Source organism: Aspergillus karnatakaensis, assembly GCF_047715665.1.
Source record: "Aspergillus karnatakaensis strain CBS 102800 unplaced genomic scaffold BJY04scaffold_22, whole genome shotgun sequence".
NCBI classification, from domain to species: Eukaryota; Fungi; Ascomycota; class Eurotiomycetes; order Eurotiales; family Aspergillaceae; genus Aspergillus; species Aspergillus karnatakaensis.
In genome coordinates, this window is record NW_027395734.1 from 91,399 (window position 1) to 111,751 (window position 20,353).

General features: G+C 52.8%; 10 protein-coding genes across 10 annotated transcripts; 5 read left to right on the forward strand and 5 right to left on the reverse strand.

Annotated features, from left to right (window-relative positions):
- Nucleotides 1–550: 550 nt before the first annotated feature.
- On the reverse strand, nucleotides 551–2,054 carry BJY04DRAFT_227548 (MFS general substrate transporter; the record flags this gene model as incomplete). The annotated part of the gene is made up of 3 exons (XM_073718651.1): nucleotides 551–1,188; nucleotides 1,246–1,592; nucleotides 1,642–2,054. 3 exons carry the CDS (start codon nucleotides 2,052–2,054, stop codon nucleotides 551–553), a joined length of 1,398 nt encoding a protein of 465 aa, XP_073571563.1.
- Nucleotides 2,055–3,130: 1,076 nt separating this feature from the next.
- Nucleotides 3,131–4,693, forward strand: BJY04DRAFT_217818 (uncharacterized protein; the record flags this gene model as incomplete). Its single annotated transcript, XM_073716145.1, has 1 exon — nucleotides 3,131–4,693. One exon carries the CDS (start codon nucleotides 3,131–3,133, stop codon nucleotides 4,691–4,693), a length of 1,563 nt encoding a protein of 520 aa, XP_073571564.1.
- A 1,489-nt stretch (nucleotides 4,694–6,182) lies between these two features.
- Nucleotides 6,183–8,153, forward strand: BJY04DRAFT_217819 (uncharacterized protein; the record flags this gene model as incomplete). The annotated part of the gene is made up of 1 exon (XM_073716146.1): nucleotides 6,183–8,153. The coding sequence occupies one exon, from the start codon at nucleotides 6,183–6,185 to the stop codon at nucleotides 8,151–8,153; it is 1,971 nt and encodes a 656-aa protein (XP_073571565.1).
- An 862-nt stretch (nucleotides 8,154–9,015) lies between these two features.
- Nucleotides 9,016–11,319, reverse strand: BJY04DRAFT_188065 (putative amino acid permease). Its single transcript, XM_073711157.1, has 4 exons — nucleotides 10,395–11,319; nucleotides 10,137–10,336; nucleotides 9,496–10,076; nucleotides 9,016–9,400 (listed from the first exon to the last, which is right to left on the reverse strand). Exons 1-4 carry the CDS (start codon nucleotides 11,016–11,018, stop codon nucleotides 9,168–9,170), a joined length of 1,638 nt encoding a protein of 545 aa, XP_073571566.1. The 5' UTR covers nucleotides 11,019–11,319; the 3' UTR covers nucleotides 9,016–9,167.
- Nucleotides 11,320–11,603: 284 nt separating this feature from the next.
- Nucleotides 11,604–13,100, reverse strand: BJY04DRAFT_188068 (VOC family protein). The gene is made up of 3 exons (XM_073711158.1): nucleotides 12,389–13,100; nucleotides 12,144–12,286; nucleotides 11,604–12,096 (listed from the first exon to the last, which is right to left on the reverse strand). The coding sequence occupies exons 1-3, from the start codon at nucleotides 12,639–12,641 to the stop codon at nucleotides 12,070–12,072; spliced, it is 423 nt and encodes a 140-aa protein (XP_073571567.1). The 5' UTR covers nucleotides 12,642–13,100; the 3' UTR covers nucleotides 11,604–12,069.
- Nucleotides 13,101–13,508: 408 nt separating this feature from the next.
- BJY04DRAFT_53899 (uncharacterized protein) lies at nucleotides 13,509–14,437 on the forward strand. Its single transcript, XM_073720591.1, has 2 exons — nucleotides 13,509–14,140; nucleotides 14,203–14,437. Exons 1-2 carry the CDS (start codon nucleotides 13,716–13,718, stop codon nucleotides 14,339–14,341), a joined length of 564 nt encoding a protein of 187 aa, XP_073571568.1. The 5' UTR covers nucleotides 13,509–13,715; the 3' UTR covers nucleotides 14,342–14,437.
- On the forward strand, nucleotides 14,339–16,815 carry BJY04DRAFT_53912 (uncharacterized protein). Its single transcript, XM_073720592.1, has 2 exons — nucleotides 14,339–14,895; nucleotides 14,979–16,815. Exons 1-2 carry the CDS (start codon nucleotides 14,533–14,535, stop codon nucleotides 16,551–16,553), a joined length of 1,938 nt encoding a protein of 645 aa, XP_073571569.1. The 5' UTR covers nucleotides 14,339–14,532; the 3' UTR covers nucleotides 16,554–16,815.
- On the reverse strand, nucleotides 16,696–17,836 carry BJY04DRAFT_217823 (uncharacterized protein; the record flags this gene model as incomplete). The annotated part of the gene is made up of 2 exons (XM_073716147.1): nucleotides 16,696–17,516; nucleotides 17,611–17,836. The coding sequence occupies 2 exons, from the start codon at nucleotides 17,834–17,836 to the stop codon at nucleotides 16,696–16,698; spliced, it is 1,047 nt and encodes a 348-aa protein (XP_073571570.1).
- A 192-nt stretch (nucleotides 17,837–18,028) lies between these two features.
- BJY04DRAFT_188075 (uncharacterized protein) lies at nucleotides 18,029–19,442 on the reverse strand. Its single transcript, XM_073711159.1, has 2 exons — nucleotides 19,268–19,442; nucleotides 18,029–19,225 (listed from the first exon to the last, which is right to left on the reverse strand). Exons 1-2 carry the CDS (start codon nucleotides 19,393–19,395, stop codon nucleotides 18,268–18,270), a joined length of 1,086 nt encoding a protein of 361 aa, XP_073571571.1. The 5' UTR covers nucleotides 19,396–19,442; the 3' UTR covers nucleotides 18,029–18,267.
- Nucleotides 19,443–19,636: 194 nt separating this feature from the next.
- Nucleotides 19,637–20,091, forward strand: BJY04DRAFT_188076 (uncharacterized protein). Its single transcript, XM_073711160.1, has one exon. The coding sequence runs from the start codon at nucleotides 19,745–19,747 to the stop codon at nucleotides 20,027–20,029; it is 285 nt and encodes a 94-aa protein (XP_073571572.1). The 5' UTR covers nucleotides 19,637–19,744; the 3' UTR covers nucleotides 20,030–20,091.
- The last annotated feature ends 262 nt before the right edge of the window (nucleotides 20,092–20,353 follow it).

The window sequence follows — 20,353 nt, forward strand, 5'->3', positions numbered from 1 at the left end:
GGCTTCATTGTTGTCCTGTTTGAGAATATCAGGTACAGATTCTGCATTCTTTGTCTGGACGCTCTTTGAGTTGAGTCAACCAAGCCCTACTCGGGACGTCGAAACCGCGCACGACTTGACCATCATTGATCGTTAACAACTTAATCAATGGTTGAAGGAAACGATAATCAGCAGTCTTTGTAATATATTGTCGCGCTATTTCTGGCAAAATATTGTCTCTTGAAACCCGCGAGAGCAATGCGGCAAGACAGCCCCGCTGAGCCAATTGACGATGAACGATCACATTGCATGTCGAAACAGTACATCGAGGCGTATTTGGTTCTTCAATATTACCATAGCTACCAAAGTCTAATACTCGAATCTAGATATATCATCAGCAGTAAGCCCACTAGCCAAAGCCACGTCTATCGGCATTGTCAACATCTTCTATAGTCTATGCGCAAATACAAAGCCATGCTGAGCAGCTTGGAAAGACTGCAAATCCAGCACAGCACAATCCTCCTCGGATTCAGACAGCATTCCAAAGAAATCCATGCCCAGACCTAACCCCTCAACCCTTCCCAGCAAAACCAACACTAACCCCCTGTGCCTCTACATCACTCCCACTCCCACTCCCCTCCTCATCACTCTGCGCCGCAGCAACACCATCCTCCCCTCCACCCTGATTCCAATCCCCAAACACCGCCAACATGGTAAACGGAATCGTCGCCCCCCAAAGCGCAAACCCAAGCGCCATCTGATTCCGATTCGGCCAATGCGTCGCCCCAACCGCATACGCAATCGTACTCCCAATACTCTCCCACGATCTCAAAATCCCCGTGGTCCGCGCAACATCACCATCCGCCTGCGCGCCCTTGATCTCAGCCATGAGCCAATAGATATACGTCTGCAGGACCTCGTAGAAGAATTTAAAGAACATGTAGACTGTGAATGCGGAGTTGAAGAAAGGCCCGTCGCCGAGGTCGAATGCCGGTGGGGGGGACATGTTTGAGAGTTTTGTCTCCACGACGGCGTTCCAGGTCCATGCTGCCGTTACGAAGATTAGGACGACGATGTAGACGGCCTTTGAGCGTGTGGCGCGCGAAAAGTATTGGAGGTCGAGGATTGTGCCTGTGATGATGTTTGCGGTGGCGCCGACGACGGCGGTTAGGAAGGAGGCGAGGGCGCGCGAGCGGACGGTGAAGTATGCTGTTTCGCATTAGTGCCATTTTGTATGGTTACTCTTGGAGTTAGAGGGGGACATACAGGTGAGATAATTCCCCTGGTAGGTTGTACCGAACTGCCCCGCGAGAAAGACGGGGATGAGTAGCAGCATGTATTTGTTCTTGAGCTGCTTCCAGATCGCACGGCGTTCAATCGTGAAGCTGGTTTTCTTCATGTAGGGGATCTTGGTTCCGTTGCTTCGGACGACCTTTTGCGGTTGTGACAGAAGCAATGCGAAAGGCGCGCCGAGGGAGGAGATGGCGACGAGCCCTAGGTAGGTGGTGTAGGTAACCTTGCCGACATGATCAGTGTTGACGTTTAGGGCGAGGGAGATTGCACCGCCGACGAGAGGACCCATTTGGCGGATTCCCATCCAGATTCCGACATATCTGCTATGGTTAGTGGATAGACACAGGGGTGGTATTTGGATTGGCATACCGTCCCCGCTTCTCCTCCTCGGGGAAACCAACTGCAATGGCGGCCTCGCTGGCCCAGAGAAGCGATGCGCCAATACCACAGAGGGCAGCACCAAGTAGCAGGAACCACTCATTGCCGTAGCGGTTGTTGCAGTACAGACCGGCCGCGTAGGGAGTGTAGAACGCGGCGCCCAAGAACAAGGTCCACTTGGCAGTAATCTTGTTTGTGACACCACCAGCAAGGAAGCAACCGATGGACATAAGGCCGTATGTTAGAGCGTTGGCGGCATTGTTCAGGTATGGCTTTGCATTTCCACCAGCACCCAGATTGTTCAGGGCAGTCCAGATTCCAGGCTCACAGAAGGCGACCAGTCCCACGATAATAATCTGGAACAGGCACGAGCGGTAAAACCCAGCTAAACGATCGAAAACCATGGTTATGAGAAGTCTTTCAACTGTCAACCACCACACTGAAGTCACTCTCCCGGCGCGGTCGGCACATACTTATTTTCTTCAGGCAAGAGCACGTCAGGACCCATCAATAACGCGATATAATCGATTAGTCCCGTTAGGATTGAGGAATGCGGGAGCTTGTCTGGAAGGATCAGGCTACGAGCACGCAATGCTCCACACTTATGGTATCGACGGAGATTCCAGCAGCGCGATTTGCAACTGCCTGACTCTGACATGTTGATAAGTCTCTCGGCCGACTGCTTGGATTTCTAGGCCAAAGCTTCTGGTGCTTGGGTTCTTGGTCTGGACTTACGATCCGCCACCCATCCTGCCATGTGGTGGAATTATATCTTGGTTATAACATCCACTCCGGATTTACCTGTGACCCTTTAGCCTGGATTTTACATTCAAGAAGGCGGTTAGGTGACATAGGTGCATTTCAGTAGCTTTTATTAGGTGTAGTATAATCTGTAAATCCTTCTCCATTGTACCACGTGCGATGCCCTAACTCAACCCCTAGCTGCTTGGTCTGCCAGTCCTGGGACCACTACATTTTTTTCAAGCCAAGGTTGATGAGAAGCTATATATATATAGAACTCACAAACACCCAGCAGTGGCATTTGCATCGTCCTTCAGGGCTGTAACGCTGACAATGGGCCACACCCGGAACCAAGGGTCTGCCAGGACCAATTTACCATGTCGTTCTGCCCACTGTGGCAGATATAATTGGTCTTGAATGAATGCGTTTCATCTTTGAAAGAATAGCCCCTATCCTTTGTGCTATGTAGCTGGAGGGCTCCTGACAGATTCAAAGAACTGCGTCTCAGATGAGCTTTGTCCATACAACGGCGATGCTTGGATTGCACGCGCTGATACAGTAACCTCAGTAATGGTCTTCTAATACCAATTTTCTCCAATTTCAGACCAAAAAGAGGTCTTACTGCAATACACATTGAGTAAGACAATAAACATGAGTGCACAATATTAAAAAGGGTCCCTCTGGCATTGTCGCGCCAGGGACCGTTTTACGAATTATCGAAACGAAGTTATCCGTCAAAATGAACGTCGCTGTCGCAAACGCAGTTGCGGCATTTCAGACAGTACCGCTGCCTGGGATCGCTGCTCTCCAACAAGCACTAAACCCCCTCGATAAGGATGACCTCCTTGTGGTGATGCAACAAGTTCCTAATGAAGTGGTAAATATCGTCAGCCTCGCAGGGGGGCCAATACCTAACCGTCGGTTCAGAGAAGAAATATGTTTCCCTACTGCCGGTCGGCTTGAGGGTTTCCATAGGTATGCTCACCGGCAACTTAATAATCTCGCTCCCAGTTCTGGCTACACTCTTCCTCCGCCTGGGCCGGCAAGACAGGCTGTCGTGGCCCGGAACTGTCGAGATTTGCGATACCCTGTTCACAGTCTCATCGAGCAGGATATGGTCAATGAGCTGATAGCTTTGCACCAGCAATCCATCTGGAACCCCCTGACCTTCGACGTCCACGGCGAGAGCTGGATTTCTTATGCGCTGTTACGCAGCGCCAATAATATTGCCACCTATATCGCCAACCAGGCAGCGGCGCGATATTCCCTCGCTGGACCCTGGTGGTCCAATACCACCCAGATCCCAGAATTCAGTAACATCGTTCCCCCACCGCTAAACAATCCGCTCGACTATATTCTTTTTACAGACAGATACGACCTCTTCCAGATCGGCTGGAACCTGATCAGGCCCCGAGACGCGAGCGTGTTGCTGAACCTGATCAGTCAATGGCGCCTCATCAGACACGCCACCGATGTTGAAGCCGACTACTTCCGCCTCAACTGCAACCTCAACCTCGCAACACTGAATTACGGGCCTGCCTTCTCAGTATGGGCATATGCCGTTGAACACAACACCAACATCCAAATCCTCGATTGGCTGAATACACATGCGCCAGCGGGGTCAATCAACGCGGTACATGGTGCAGTCGGCACCTCTGCTGGAACAACTCCAGTAGCCATCGCCTGCGACAGGGGGAACCTCCCCTTTTGGCAACGCCTCATTGCCCACGGCGCCGACACCACCGTTGCCTTCGATCACCTTCTGAGCAAAGTCCCAGCCACCAACGACCCCTTCTTCCTCACCCTCTGCCCACGGAACAATGCCGCCCCACCACCCGTCATCCCAACATTCACCGGGGACATGTTCTTCAGCCTGCTAGGCGGCGTCCGCGACAAGGAACAGTCCATCAGAGCCGACCCCAACCTCAACAACAGGGCGAAAGCCGCCCGGCGCCGAGTCCTTCTCAAGCGCGCGCGGGACCTCATCGTCTTTCTACGCCGGGGTAACCAGAACGGCCTCCCGAGTCTGATTACTGAGATACTCGGTCGCACGCCACTGGAGCTGGCGCAGAACTATAGCCGTGCTGGCACATGCAAGGGGTTCCATCTGCTGTTTGACGTGTTGGAGCCGAGTCAGTTGGAGGTGGAGGAGCTTAATACAAGGAGGCAGAACGCGGCTGCGCTGGCAGCTGGTCTTGTTCCGCCCGTTACAGTTCTTCCCCAGCCGGCTGTTCGAAACCAGATGAGGCCTCCTCCTCCGGGGAAGAAACAGAAGAGGCATCGGTATAATACGCGGTCGTGATTGTTTTGAAGTACTGTTTTCCTTGTTTTGGATATTGGTTTATGTACTATAGACTGTATAGAATATACTGCGCTGACCGCAGAACGAAAGGCTGCTTGCTTTAATCATGTGCCTCAATGATAATAAACTGACTTCCAAATCCTGGACAATCCATCAGGGAATGGGTATGGAACGCTGTCAATTTGACTAGATAGCATGTGACCTACTCACCGTTCAATGACTCAAGCCCTAACATATCCGTTTCAATGATTCACTTGCTCTCTTCAAAACGACCTCTGACCCCGAAGGATGCTAAAAATACGGCTTGCGATCAAAGAAGCCGGTTTATTCGTTCTCACTTGTGGAAGGACTCATAGACTCTTTGTCTTCTTCTTTGGGCTTTACAATGAGCCAACCCAAAGAGAGAACTTTGGGCTGTTTCACTGTACCCTTGTTCAAGACCGGCGGTCATTGGATGCAATTCCACCTGTCCGTCGGCGATGGTGACGACAATGGCGGTATTTATGGAAATTGCTGTTATCTCAGTGTCGGATGTGGGATGATCCAGGTTTCGGAAGTCTGAGAAGGGCATATTGGAGGGAGATTATCTCCCAGGCATGGCAATCATGCTCCTCCTTGGCAATTCTTTTTTCGTAAAAGATCATCTAGATATACAACCCACAACTAGCATGACTACAAATTGCGCTTTGACTTGCTGCAACTGCGGCTTGCCATCTCTCTTCTCGAGAGATTCGGATTTGGGCTCTTATGAACCTACCGTAGCCCCTAATGTGACCGACAGGAATATCCGGACAGTAATATCTGACTGTCGCACATGGCTGGTTCCAGGTATAAACCTCAATGGTCATCGCATGGTCAGGCGTCAAGAATCCTCATCCGGGCCAGAGACAATGTACTCCGTACTCGACCCCGCGAGATCCATTTGATGCTTCAGCGACATCCTTCAACTTCTTAGTGCATATCAGTCTTAACTGGAGTACGCTGTGATAATGCATGCTTTCGCTATGATCCACATGACGTAGAAGTCGTGCCCAACAGTGCTGTGTAGGGAGCAACAGCTAATATCCCTAACTTCAACATATTTCTCCCCTCAATGATCCTATATTCGCATCTGATGAATCAAACCACCATGACCCACAAGGGTTACCACCTGTGTTTGATTCGCGCATTGTTCATCCTTTGAACACGGTAGACGACACAAAATTAGGAAAGAGGGCTTTTTGTCAGTTCAGTGAACGGACATCGTTCAGACATTGACACAAAGAGGCTGACCGACTTGTCTCTGGTAGGGCTTTATTTCGTTGTCCGTATGATAAAGACATTGTATGGCAACATGTTTCCAAAACTCGTCTTACATCAAGGAATTGCATAAGGTATAGAAACCTTGTTGTCATTTCTAATATAAAAGTGGCATCGATGCCTCATGGACAATCAATTGTCAATGTTACAGTCCTACACCAGCTGTATACTTCACATCTAACGCAGCAAAATGCCTCCACGACGCCGCCAACGCCGCCCTCCTCCGCAGACCCCCCTGCTGACATTGCTATGGCAAGGCATAGTAGATCCGGTTAATGGCAATCCGCGGTACCAGGCACCGCATATCCTGTTCCTAATACTCGACCAGTTGAAGGACCGCGAACTAATTAAACTGATTGCCGGAATCCCAGCAATGACCGGGTGCGTGTTCTGGGTGTACGGCGTACGATACCGCTGGCGGGACGCGCTATACACGCTCCCTAATCCGGCTATTCTAGTAGAGTGGCATTCCATGCGCCACGCGGTCTGGCAGCGGGAGATGAGGATCGCGACGCTGCAGCTAATGAGGTGGCAAGCGCGGAACCAAGGGGACAACGTGCGGGTTCGAGACATTGAGCAGAGGATCAGGGAAGCCCATTTGAACCAGTTAAGAGATGAGCACCATTGGCTGACGAATAGAGTCCTTCCAGAGATTCAGGCTATCCAGACGGCGGTGCCGTTGGCTGGGCCGGTGGCTGCTGTCCCGGCTGCTATGTTGGCGGCGGTTGCGACGGCGGCTCTAGCTGCTACGGCGGCGTTGAATGCTGGTGGTGGTGGTGCGGCTGCTCCTGCTCCTGTTCCTGCTCCTCCTGCTCCTCCTGCCCCTGCTGCTGCTCCTGCTCCTCCAGCTGCGCCCGCTGCAGCTGGTCCTCCACCACCGCCCCAACTCATGCAGGCCTGGTACCAAGTCCACCGCGGCGAAGTCATTCCCCAAATCACAATATGGGCAAACAGCGTGCAGCAGCGCATCCAAACCCTCCAGACCGAAATCCAGAACAATACACCCCCCGGACCCCCTATACTAGGCGACATCCCCCCACTCACACTCCCCATCCCAACCGCCCAGATAACACAGAGCATCCGCGGCCGATTCGAGCCCATCGAAGAGCTCATCGCCCTGGATGCCGTCGAGCCCCTCCGCCTCCTCGAAACAATGGGTCTCTTCACACGAACCGGCTACACCCGCATGGGATACACCTACCTACACCACGCGGCCCTGCGGCGCGCAAGAAAGGTCGGCCGATGGATTCTCAACGGGCTCGACTGGACCTTTCTCGGCCGCGAGACAGCCTTCCGGCACGTCGTCGCGCACCCAATGAACAACAACCACCTAGCCATCCTCGCGCAATCGCGCTGGGAACACGAGTTCTACTACGCGTGGAACCAAGCCAAAGCGCATAACCCGGCCGTGCTCGCCACCAGCGTAATCCACCCTGTTGTCCGGCCCATCCTATCCAGCTTCATCAACCACGCCACGGCAATCGACCTCCTCGCGCACGGCCTCAACGTCGCCACCGTCACACTCTACGACCCCTACCCCTGGTCGCCATGGACAGATGACGGATCCGTCTGGCACCAAGCCGCCAACAACCCGAACGTCGACTTCCTCGACTTCCTGTACACGCATCTCCGCGGGCCAATGGAAAAGGCTGACGACAATAGTAAAGTGCCCCTTGCGTTGGCCGTCGACCTGAAGAACTTCGCCGTTGCGCGCCGCCTCGTCGAGCTCGGGCACCGCTGGCGGCCTAGCGCAGCGCTGTATTTCCTTGACCACCCGGACCTTTCGCCCGATGACAACGGGTTCCAGTTCTTCCACTCGGTCCTTGATCGCCGGAAGACAGCAGAGAAATGGCTGTATATGATCCTTCTGAATCTCCAGCGGAATCTGTTTGCCGGTGTGCATTCTCGCGCGAAGTTGTTGAGGGATGCGGGGAGGTTACTGCGGGTGATGAATGTTGGGAATGGGCGGGTGAGGCCTAGGATGACCGCGAGGCATGTTAGGAGGATGGTCAGGAATGGCACTCCGGGTAACCTGACAGTGACCCCGGAGGAGTATGCACGGTTTCTGGGGTTCGGGTCGTTGGCGATCCATTTGCAGAAGCTGGATAGGCGGGGTGGGGCTGGTGGGAGGGGGAGGAATACGCGGTATAATTTACGGTAGGTGGTGAGGTAGGCCATGTTGACGTTCTGTGGCTTGAGTGTATCGAGTTTAGGGCGCGACGGCTTTCTTTATAGAGGTGCTCTCTAGATGCTGGCTTATAGATAAGATTCCCTAGCAACTCCTTGGTTTTTGGACTTATACATGCATGCTACCCTAGTAGCTTAGGCTTACCCGGGTCCCATGCCCATGCAACTCTTGGTAGATCACCAGTAGATCCAAATGCACGTCACTACATCCAAGAAGTACAGGAGGTTTCAAGACTCCATGCGATGGCAATCTCAGTAAGTCACAACCCCTACGTTCCCCAAACCGTCCTCAATGTATCGAACAGTCGTGAAGAAGTCTCTATCCGGGCGTTTCGAGGGTTGAGCAGAACATGCTCGAAACACTCATCAATACGAGCAGGGGAAGACTGGGGGTTTGGCGAGGGTAAAGGCTGTGGCAACAATGTCCAGTACAAATACCACAATTGATGGTATTAAATGGTATATGCATCAACTTATGACTTGATCCGCGTCGATAAGCGGAAATATTGCACCGATATAGCTCGATGCCAATCCGCTTGGACAGGGGATGATAGTTCATCATCAGGTCATGGAGCACCAGGAATCCAATGCACAACAACCACGATATGAAAATGACACGAGAATTCCGCCGCTGAACGTAAAAAGGTCTCCGTCATGCTCAGCGTCCCCTGGCGAGGCGAATCGGATCGAACGTCCGCTAGAACCAGTACGTACCGCTAAAATGACATCTCCAGCATCTACGTCGTTTTGAACCGGGGATGTCGCCTTGGCTCGAGCCTCATGGCGAACATTTCTAATTTTACAATGAAACGCTTACAAGCAAATGAGAAAGCCACGACTCTCGAATATGATATGTATAATCTGCATCTATTCACACGTTAGTCTTATTTACACCATTTGCCATCGCATCGCGACAGTAGATCATATGCATCTGCATCCGCACTTCACAAATCTAAACATCAGCCTGTCATCAACATCAACAGCGAATCTAGATATTCTTCCCCGCCGGCGCCGCAGCCGTCTGGCTGGGCGTGCTATCAACCTCCGGATCAATAGCATCACTCGGCGGGCCCGCATAATTGCTATGCCCCCAAACCCAGTACCAGATTGCCGAGATCGCAACAAAGCCCACCAGCACGACGGAGGCGTAATTCATTGTTTCGGTGGTCACTTCCATGTACGTGGGCATGCTGAAGAGGGGGACGGCAAGGCAGGTCCAGACTAAACACCATATTAGCATGCATCATCCAAACCCGTCATATGCTGTGTTTCTCAAAGCCGAGAACAAAACCACTAGGGGAGGCGGGAATACGCACGCAACGCAACAACATTACAAAACGCCCCGAGGGCGCCCAAATCAAAGCTGCCATGGCGAATATCCTCGCGTTTCCGCAGAATCAACGACACCGCAATCGGACACGCATAGCTCAGCGTCAGCAGGATAACGCCTACCCCGGAAAACGCGCTATACGCCGCAGTGCTCCCGAAGAAAATCAACCCGAAGAGCAACTCGATCACCATGCCCAGCATCATCGCGTTAAAGGGTACGTCAAGTTTCTTGTTGATTGTCCGCCACCACTGCGATCCGGGGATTGCGCCGTCGCGCGCAAACGCCCAGGTGCAGCGGGATGTTGCGGTTACGCAGCCAATGCCGCAGATGAAGCCGAGGATTATGAGCGGGAGGAGGAGGAGGAAGGCGCCGACGGAGTTGCCGATTGCGGAGAGGAAGATGGAGGGGACGGGTTGGCCGGAGGCGAGGGCCGCGAGCTCGGTGAGGTTGGGCATGACGAAGCAGACGGGGATGAGGAAGACGAGGCCTGCGATGAGGTTTATCACGATCGTGCCGACCATGGCTTTGGGGACTTGCACGGCGGGCTGGCGGACTTCTTCGCACATTCTGCAGAGATAGTCGGGTTAGTTGTGGATCTGGGGGGTTGCTGGGAAAAGGGAAACGTACGTGATGATCATTCCGGTGGAAGAGGTCGCGTAGGCTGCTTGGAGGAGACCGATACAGAAGGACCAGCCGTCTGGCCAGCCCGTTTGGGGCTCGAAGTGGCCGAAAACCCATTTTCCGGATCGGCGGCCGTTGCGCGCGAGGACGAGCAGGCAGATGTCGATTGCGACGACGCCCGCGAGAGTCCAGAAGATTGCAAAGGTCTTGAAGGTAATCAGCACACAAAAAAGATGGGGGTAACGCGCGATTCTATTCTCGTACCTCTAACCACGGGAGCCACCGGTTTCCAAAGGCGGGGATAGCATGGCAGACGATTGTCACAGCGAGGAAAATCACATAGGTGTGCCATGCCTCCCAGTTGGCAGTGATGCCTACGCCGTCGGCGTCTTGGAACACATCCAGGCACGCAATGAAGAATTGAGCTGTTCCAAAGTTCACGGCTAGGGTGATCATGATCTGGCCGGTGACATAGGCCCAACCGCACACCCAGCTGCTAATTCTCCGACACCAAATCGGACTCAGGACAAAGGTCTGGTAGTAAACACCACCTGCGGTGGGAAAAACCGAGGTAATCTCAGCCAAAGAGGCGGCTACACACAGGATAATCAGCGATACGAGGACCCAGCCCCAGATGATGTTAGTGGGGCCGCCGCCGGCAAGGGCGTATTGGTAGGTGGTGCACAGGCCATAGGGTACGGAGGCGAGGATGAAGGACATGAAGACGACGTTCCATGTTGAGCGGTTGCGCGAGAGTTCGGGGGTGTAGCCTAGGGTTTCGAGGACAGCGTCGGCGGCGTCTTTACCGGGGCCGCCTTCTATGGTGCTTTCGTGGGTTGGCGCGGAGGGGTCCCATTGGGTGGCGTCCTTGCGGACGGTGGACGACATGGTGGTTCAAAGCTGCGGGGGAGTTGTCGCTAGGGTGGTATCCAGGTGTACTGTTGGGTGGTTAACGATAAGCTGCGTGGGCGGTGGTCGGAGGTCGCTTGGGCTAGCTGTCGCTATCGCTAACTATGGTGACGGATCGGAGATGGTGCTATGGGGGCTACCGCAGGGGCATGGTCCAGTGTACAGAGTGGTCGTCTGGTCGTTCCGTGGATTAAGCAGACACCAGCAGTGAAAAGCGTGGGAAGCTCAGCCCTTAAGAGGAGAGAGGAAATTTTTGTTAGCGGGCGGTGGTGGTTTCCTGGCCCCATCAGCAGATTCCTGGCGGACATCTCCGTAACTTTGATCTCTTTCATTCGTTCAGGTTATCTTTCCAATACGGTCATCCTTACTTGTTGTAGACTAGAGGCTGTAACCGTTCCATGGGTGGAGAGCACAGGCAGAGCCAGGATTGGACAGTGCCCACGCGACCCAATCTCTCCGGCCCTGGTGTGACGTAGGGGGTGTGGGTGGCTTCATCACGTGATCTGCGTCACATTCTGAAACTTCCCTGCTTCAGCTGCCGAGGTTTCACTCTCACCTCACTTCAACCAGGCTACACTTTTTACCGACTTAAGCGAACAAGTTACAAGATCTCCGTTTCTCGGCTTCCCGATTCTGTTTCGGTCGCCTTCCCGAGATCCTCGTAGGCTGGAAATGACGAATGCCCCTGTCGCTCACCGTTCATCATCTTAATGCTCCTGCAAGCACAAAATATCCCTCAGTCCCACCTGGCCCACCTGCCGCTGGCTGCGCGGACTCGGCCCGTGCCCACTGCCTTGGCTGAACATCGGGACAGTTTTCCCTCTTCAAGGAATGCTTTACTATCTGGAGTTTCAGGATGTAGATGAGCTTGAAGCAAAGCTGTTTTCCTATCAGACTTAAAGACGGCTTCCCTATCTACCCTACACTGGGCCTACAGCCCCCCGTATAACTCCCGCAACACCAGTAGCACTCCAGCCACAACACACCGATCACCCTATGCAACTCCATGGAAACCACTACTCCGGACCATCTACTCCTTAACAGGCAAATGGCACACCTATCCACTGTCAGCGCAGCACCAGAACCCCAGCAGAAGAAACTCACAATCTCAACATTATTGCCCCTCGGATCCCTAATAAACGCCGCATAGTAATTCTCATGATACTCCGCCCTGACCCCAGGTGCCCCATTATCCTTTGCCCCCGCTGCAAGCGCAGCCTCGTGGAACGCATCTACTGTTGCACGATCTACTCATTCCAGTTAGCCGTGTTATGTATCCCTTGCATACCGCGCTCTGTACCACCCGAGAAATATATATCCTCCGTAGAAATAAATAGAATGCAACATACCATCGGAAACAAAAGCAAAATGCACATTCTGCTTGTCTGTGCTTTTTGTTTCGGAGATCCAGAAGTCAGGGACTTGGTCGCCTAGCCCGACAGCACCGGGGACACGCATGATTTCTTTGTATTTGAGGGGTGCGAGGGCGGCGAGGTAGAAGGCTACAAGGGACTCGAATTCCTCGGTGGGGGCCGTGATTCCGACGTGGTCGATTCGGGACGTAGGGATGAAGGGGGCGTTTGGGTCGAATGACAAGGCCATGGTTATGGTTATGCCGTTTGCTTTCTTGTTTAGGTGGTGGTTTGTTGATTGAGGGAGATACGGTCTGAGTTGAATTGTTGATAATGCTGCAGATCGTGAGGTCCTTGAGGTCGTGGTTCTTTATATACGTCCAGAGCAGCGTGCGGGGTTCATTCTACTTGCTCTACATAATGTGGGATACGAGAACCACTTCTAGTATAACAAGCTCCCAAGAAGCTCCCAAGAAATCCAGCCAGCGCCACAGCCTGCAAATACGAGGTCCTGTGCTGGACCTTGTAGTCGGCAACGTGCACACGACCGTATTTCTCGAGGCGCATATGTCCTATTTTGGATGGGGAATTGACTCATGATGCCTTTCAATGAGGTCAACGACTACAAACTGGTCAATTAGAGACTGGAGCTGATGCACTGGGTGGTCTTGGGCGACAGGCACGGGCGTATCTGCCTGGCGGGATCTCTTGGCTTGCTTGAAGGGCGCATTCTATTGGGCGGGATTTGGATTACTGATCGATTTAGGATTTCTCATCGGATTCCTTTAATTGGCTATTGGGGTTAAGGTGATGGAAGGGGCTGTTATTGAGGTCTGGAGGTGGGTGTGCCCAGGTGGCGGAAGCCGGTGCCCGGCATGGGTAGTTAGTTCCTTCCTCGGGGTGAATTGAACATCGACCACCCGCTATTTAGCCTCTCATCTTCATCTCGCATCCTTCACTCACTCATCGCAGGTTATCTAAGTCGTTTGAGTCCCTCAGCATAGAACCGCCATGCCTTGCCAGCTCGAAAGCATGGACAGGAGCCGCAAGCCACGCCCGCTCCATGGGATACCCCCCCACCATGACGCCGTTCCACCCGACTTCTAACCTCAGCCACTCGATCTTGTCTTCGTCAGCATCGTCCTTGAGTTGCAATGACTTTATACCCATTCTATCTTTTGGCGATTGTTGATGATGATGCTCAGTCAGTTCAGCAGAGCGCGAATCCCAGAGCTGACCACGGGATCCTGATCCCTGTCAAAAACCTGGCATCGTTGCTGTTAGTTGCAGGTAGTTATACCAAGGGAGGAATAGGTCCAGACAGATGGATCACACATCAAGCACAACAGTTGCGACGCGCTCGCCTCCCCTTTTCTCCCCTTTTTGGAGATCTTGTTACCAGAAGTCCTGCCACAGGCTCATCATGCCACCGGTAGCGCCAGTTCCAAACCAGGAACATGCAGAAAAACGAACAACCCTGAAAAGACTGATGAAGGAGCTGAACATACGTTTTCATCTTATTGACGATGTTCGCCCCTCGAGCCTCCGGCGGGAATTTGAAGCTGTACGGACGATCGGAAACGCCACATACGAGGAAAACGTCCAGCGCAGCTCAAGCGTCACCCTTGAACGAACGAAGAAAATTCTGAGGGCAGTCCGGTGGTGTTTGGAAAGGGAGCAAAATGAGGAGGGTTGGCGACAGGAGGTCGAAGCGAAGATTCTGGAACCACTCACTGAGTACCACAAATGGTAAGCCTTACCATTTATTCCATCTGTTTCAATGCTGACTTGTTTATCTACTCCCTGTACAGTTCCAAATGCGATAAACGCCTATGGCGAGCGGACTTTGAGTTTCCCGTTGGCGATGGAGGCGGTAAAAGATGGGATGATCTTCGAGCACGACGACTCAAACGAGACAAATGTGACTGCCCCAGCTCGTCCTTGGAGTAAGTAAGCAAGGCTCGATGGATCCAGGAAAGAGAAGATCTAGCTCATAACTGCCCCACAGAACTGCCCATCGAAAGGATCGGGTCTTCACGAACCAGTATGGTAAGTTGATTCGGTACGATCCAAAATTGGCATGCCGAGTCCCAAAAGGGCTTCGGCCAGATCTGGTCGTAGGACTATCCAACGGGCCCAAAATGACCAAGATCCTCGACGCACCAGCCAGAACAGACCCGCGGAAACGGGTAGGTGCGGTGATCAAACCTGACATTTTCGTCAAAGAGGGCACCCACTCGGATGATGATAACGACACGCTTTTCCCCTTTCTTGTTCTCGAAGCGAAAAGAGCAAAGGCACCGGACAGCTTGGAGGACATTGAACGGCAAATGGCACTTCCGGCGTACGAGATGCTGCGCACGCAAAAACAACTTATCGAGAGCTCATCGAGCGTGCAGGCCCACACCAGGCTACCGAGAGTGTGGCTTGTCAGCTTCAAGGCCCAGATTTGGAAGCTATATGTTGGTACCATGGAGCGGGGCCAAAATGATAAGGATGCATATGTACGTTGAAACGGGCGAAGCCCCTTGATCAGGCAGGGCTTAATACTAGCCTTGCAGCTTTGGGAACACGCTAACATCTGCAGAATATTTATAACGTATGGAGTGGTGACGTCTCAGGGAAACAGGATGCCCTGAAGCTCGTGTTACTTCTTGACTGTATCTTTGACTGGGGATTGGATATCTATCGACTTGATATCCACGAGAGGCTAGAATCGATGATGGCATTTGACCCTCGACTTCGCCGAGAAAACATCGCACCCACCGTGTCGGACATATCAGAAGCTCTTGAGATGATGACCATGACTCCTCACCTTGAGACCCCAGAAACCATCAGTGAGGAGGTAATGGACGTCATTAAATTCAACAATGGCTGGTTTCGTGATGCAAGACGAGTCTTGGACTCTGGAGGAGGCCTCCTTATCACGGCGGCAAATATAGCGGACATTTTCGATAACTTTGAACATCCAGATCATGCAAAGCGGTTTGCACGATTGCTTTGGGAGTTGCTTGAGCACCGACCTTTAGTCTTTTCCAGTGAATCTGTGCTGGATAGGATCAGAGAAAATTGGACAGGGGAGAGATACAATAGGCAACCAGTACCCGAATCAGAAACGCGAATATACATGCAACTCGAAGTCTACGTCTATCTCGATCTTAACTGGCAGCCGACAAGGAGGCTGATATTTGTGGCCATTACCGAGGATAGCATGTCGGAACTATTCAGCCGCGCACAGCCTGCAACCTTTACAAGCTGGGAAGAGCTCTATGGGGCAGGCGCAAGGCTAGTGTCCGTTGACAGATTGTTAGAGGAGCTCCGTGATTTTCGTGAAGAGTTGTCAGCATCGGAAACCCTTCAAGAGGCAATAAGGCGATGGCACCACCGGCTCGACTACTCTCCAACCGGACGGGGCGAGCTGGAGTGGGAATCCGTTACCATGCCGAGCTGTGACAAGGCATTCCATGAGATATTCAGCACGTACCAAGTTGGCAAGCGACAGCCCTCGGAAAGCTTCTTGAAGATCTGGCACAGTGCGCAGCCCACCGTGATTGCGGAGCCGGAGGATCGGTCTCTCCTGATTGCGGGGCACACAGATGAGCGAGACTGGCACAGGGTATACCGTCGCAACCGCCCACCCCGACTCTGCATATTCGTCTTTGAGGACTTGGATGATTACCATCCCCGTCAGACCGCGAAGACCCTGCGCTACTGGCAACGGCAGGCGGAGCAGCAGCTTGGCTGCGATTATACCGTCCTGAGAGGAAATTACTTCTCTGGCTCTACACACTTCGACGACAATCGGTCAGAATCAGAATACATCACCCCTTGGGGCGCGGTCTTTCCGCGGAATCTGCGTCGAGCAATGCTGCCGAGCCCAGCATCGCTGATTGATAGGTGGATCGAGAATTTGGATGGTCGTGGGACGTACGAAGACTCTGATGATCAGGAGTACCATACTGATGATAGCGATCATCGCGGTGATGGCTTTGGTGGATTGGGGACTGAGAGTGTTTCTCTAGATGAAGATGGAGAGGAAGGTGCGGATACTGCTACCGAGGACGATGAGGCGGACACCCACAGTGGTGAGGACTCTGAAGGAGAGGAGGCGAGTAGTAGTAGTAGTGAAGATGATGATAGTAGTGACGACGATGATTGGTGATGAGTGGAGCAGTAGGTGGCCTGGTCTACAAAATTAACCGCTGGGTCGTAATGCAAGGTTCCGCATGCCAGATATCATAGATGCTCATGACCGCATACACATTGCTGAATTAAAATACAGCTTTCGCTCAGCAATCCGACGCCTAGAATCCTAACCTCTGCGCCTCACTCTTCAGGATATCCTCCACCTCCGCTTCAATACCCCTCTCCTGCGGCGTCCACCCCAGCACCCTCTTCCCCCTCCTCGCCTCACCACGGGAATTCCACCCCCAACTCGCAGCCTCAAAGCCGGCCGGCGAATCAATCGCCTCATCCAGCGACAGCTTCTTAACCTGCGGCTCCTCCTTCAAATACCCCAACTTATGTGCCTGCGTACCAACAAGCTTCGCCAGATCCCCCCAAACATGCTCCCCGTTCTCTGCAAGGAAATACCCCTTCTCTCCCCAGATCTCCTTATCATCCTTCTTACTCGGATCCGTCGCAGCCTCAACAAGCAATGCAAACAGCCGTGAGAGATCATAAACATGCACATTATTCCACCGTGCCAGCCCCTTCCCAATAACAGGCGTGTACCTCTCCTTCAAGATGAAATTCGCGAGTTCATACACCTGTCTACCGCGAAGACTGACGGGCCCCCGTCCACGTCCGTAGATTGTCGGCGGGCAAACAATGACAGTCTTGACACTGTCGGAATTCTCAGTGCCTGTCTTGATAACAATCTCATCGACATTTCGGTGGAAGGCCTCAGCGGGGAGATTTGTCAGTTCAGATACGCCCTCTAGGTCGTTGAAGACTTTATCATCGTGCTCGCCGTGAACTTTCTTAACCTCCGAGTCGAAATATGTCAGGATCCCGGTTCCACCGGTATGCAGCCAGTACCCTGGTCTCTCGGAACTATGCCCGGCGATAAGGCCCTTGGCGATGGCATTCGCGGCGCCGACATGGTCGGATGCATCAGCGGTATCTAAATCTCTGGTTGACACGCATTTTCCAACTTATACATCACAAACTCCTCCTATCCGGACGATATCAGATGATAAGTAGGTGAGGAAACATACGAAGAACAACATCCGCCCAAGCAGCCTCCTTCTCAATCTTCTCCGAGTCCTCCAGATCACCAATCACAGCACGGACATTTGGGTAGAGATCTTTAACGTATTTCGCCTTCTCTTCTGTGCGAATCAGGGCGGAGAATTCGTGGTCCGGGTGGGCCTTTTCGAGGACGTGGAAGGCGTCGCCGCCGATGTAGCCGGTTATGCCTGTGATGAAGATTTTGGGGGCCATTTTGATGTATTTTGCTTTGGAGTCGGTGTGTTTCAAGGATTGAATGGGTTGTTATGGGTTTATATAGAGTTAGGTTGAGGGTGAGCTGAGGGTGCAGTGGTTGAGGGAGGGTGCAGTGGTTGAGGGGAGGTGGGGATAGAGTCGTGATGACCTCATGTTTGCTCGCATTACAAATCATCAATCATCATGCACCCCACTTTTGTACTTCCAGATCGAGATCCAATCAAGCTTTGATCAGCCAGTAATAGCGATCGATATACTGTGTGGTAGTACAAGCCTTGCTGATCCTGAGACAGAGCATCTCTTACTCTAAGCGTAGTCTGTGGGTGTGCAAGCAGGTTTACACAAGATGCGAGATAGCCAGGATACATCATCAACCACAGCTCCATCAGGGAACACTTCGGACAATGGTCTCCGAATCGTCACCATGATCAGTATCGGTCATTGGTATCCGATTTAAGAACATTCACCCTCCACCACTCCTCCCAATCGACAGTAGACCTCGTCTTTCTCGCCTCCTCGGCCGCAAACACCATCGCATGACTGCGAATAATATCCTCCACACTACAAGCAAGAAACACCTTCTGCGCCTGCTGCACACTCATCCCCTCATTTTTGACTGCGTCTATCGCCATCACAAACTGTTTCATAAGGCCATGGTCTCCCCCCTTATGTCCGCCCAGCCTGAGCGGTGGGCTCAAATTCTCGACAATTCCTGTTCTAAAGTCGACGCGCCGAGCGTACTGACCATTGTACTCGAGCTCGCCCTTTGTGCCATGGATCTTGGTTCGCTTGACGCAGATACCATCGCCGAAGGCCGTCATGTGGAAGGTTGCGCTTTTGGCGGTTTGACCGATCAATGAGCCGTCGGAGGCAAGAGGGACGTCGTCCCAGGCTATGTGGACGGTTTGGTCGTCGCAGACGTTGTTGTCCGATTCGTAGACGCATCGCCCGTACCATTGCTTCTGATCTATAACCTCCTTCGGCGTGTCCGAGGTATAGTCCTGTTCTAGCCTCTGCATGAGCACTTTTTCGGCTTCACGGTATCCGTCCTTTTCTGTGATGAGGTCCTCAATCTCCGGCACAACCACGTTCACCGGCCACCCGGGTAGTCCGGCTTTGAGTGAGTTCGTATTGTAGATTTGCTGCGCTGAATAATGACAGGTGGTCTCCGCTGGGCAAGAGAGACAGTTGGTCGCGGTTCCCGCAGCAGGAGGTTTCCGAGCGCGACGAAAGTGGTTCAGGTCTCCGAATGCTGTTACCCGGGATGGAAGATGAGCAGGTCGATTTTCTGTGGGCGAGCACATTAGCCACATTAGAAAATCGATGTCATGGCACGACTTGGTCAGAAGGGATGGTCCGGAGGTGATTTCGTTCCGCCAGTTTCCTCTGGTCTTGTTAGCCGTGAGCCATCAGAGGAACGAGCCTCACCTAACGTAGCTGTGCGCGAAATGCCACCATCCGACAGTTTCGGTATGTTCGATCGAAATAATGTCACCGATGGCATCATCCTCGCAGATCAGCTTCCTGATCATCCGGTGTATCGGCGCATACCGCATAACATGGCCGATAGCAAAGAGTCCTACGTATTCTCCGTCGTCGCCTGGGCGAAAGCCGACACCGAGACTCTGGGCGATATCGAGACAGTCATTCAGCGACGCTGCCAGCGGTTTCTCGCACATAATGTGAAGCCCAAGCGGAGCCAGCGCTGTGACAATCTCCCGGTGTGTGTGGTCAGGTGTACAAATGACAGCTGCATCAATATTCCATCCTGTCTCTTTCGACTCGGTCTTCTCGTTTTCGCTCTCCGCCTGGCGCCGCACCAGCTCCCATTCTAGAAAGTCTTTCCACCCGTCAAACTCTTGACCCGCTGCTGCTCCTGCCTTCATCCAGACATAACGCCGACCGATGTGTTTCCGGCGTTCTGGATCCGGATCCGCAACCGCAACGAGGTTGCCATTTGTCGCCTCAGAGATTGCACGAGCAAGAGTTGCGCCTCTGGACCCGGCACCGATCAGCAGAAGGCGGGGTGGATTGGCAGAGGAGGAAGCTCTAGTGGGCAGTTCAGTGGTGATCTGCTGGACTTTGGGTTTCTCTTGTGGTTTTTCCTCGCATTTTGAGGGTGGTCTCTGCGAAATAAGACGCCTGAGTTTGTCCATCTGGCTGTTTGGGCGTCGTGTGAAAATGGATTGAACCGGGGTGGTATCACAGGAAAGGAGATAGTTGTGTCGCTCTGCTCGTATTCATCGTGGGGGAGGCTCGTAAATATATACTCCGGACCGGGGATCAGGCACCGGCGCAGCGACACTCAGCCACATCCCGATATTGACTTTCTGAGCTGGCAAGGTCAAGCTCACCAAGTCAAAAAGAGATTTTCCCCAGCTCGTACAGCATTGGGTGACGAAATTAACACAAACACCGAGTTGAACCGGAACTGGCAGGAGAGGTGCACATGACCGGCACGTGACTTCCAGGTGGTCCCTCGCTTCTGTGTAACTGAACCTCCCCTCCACCTCC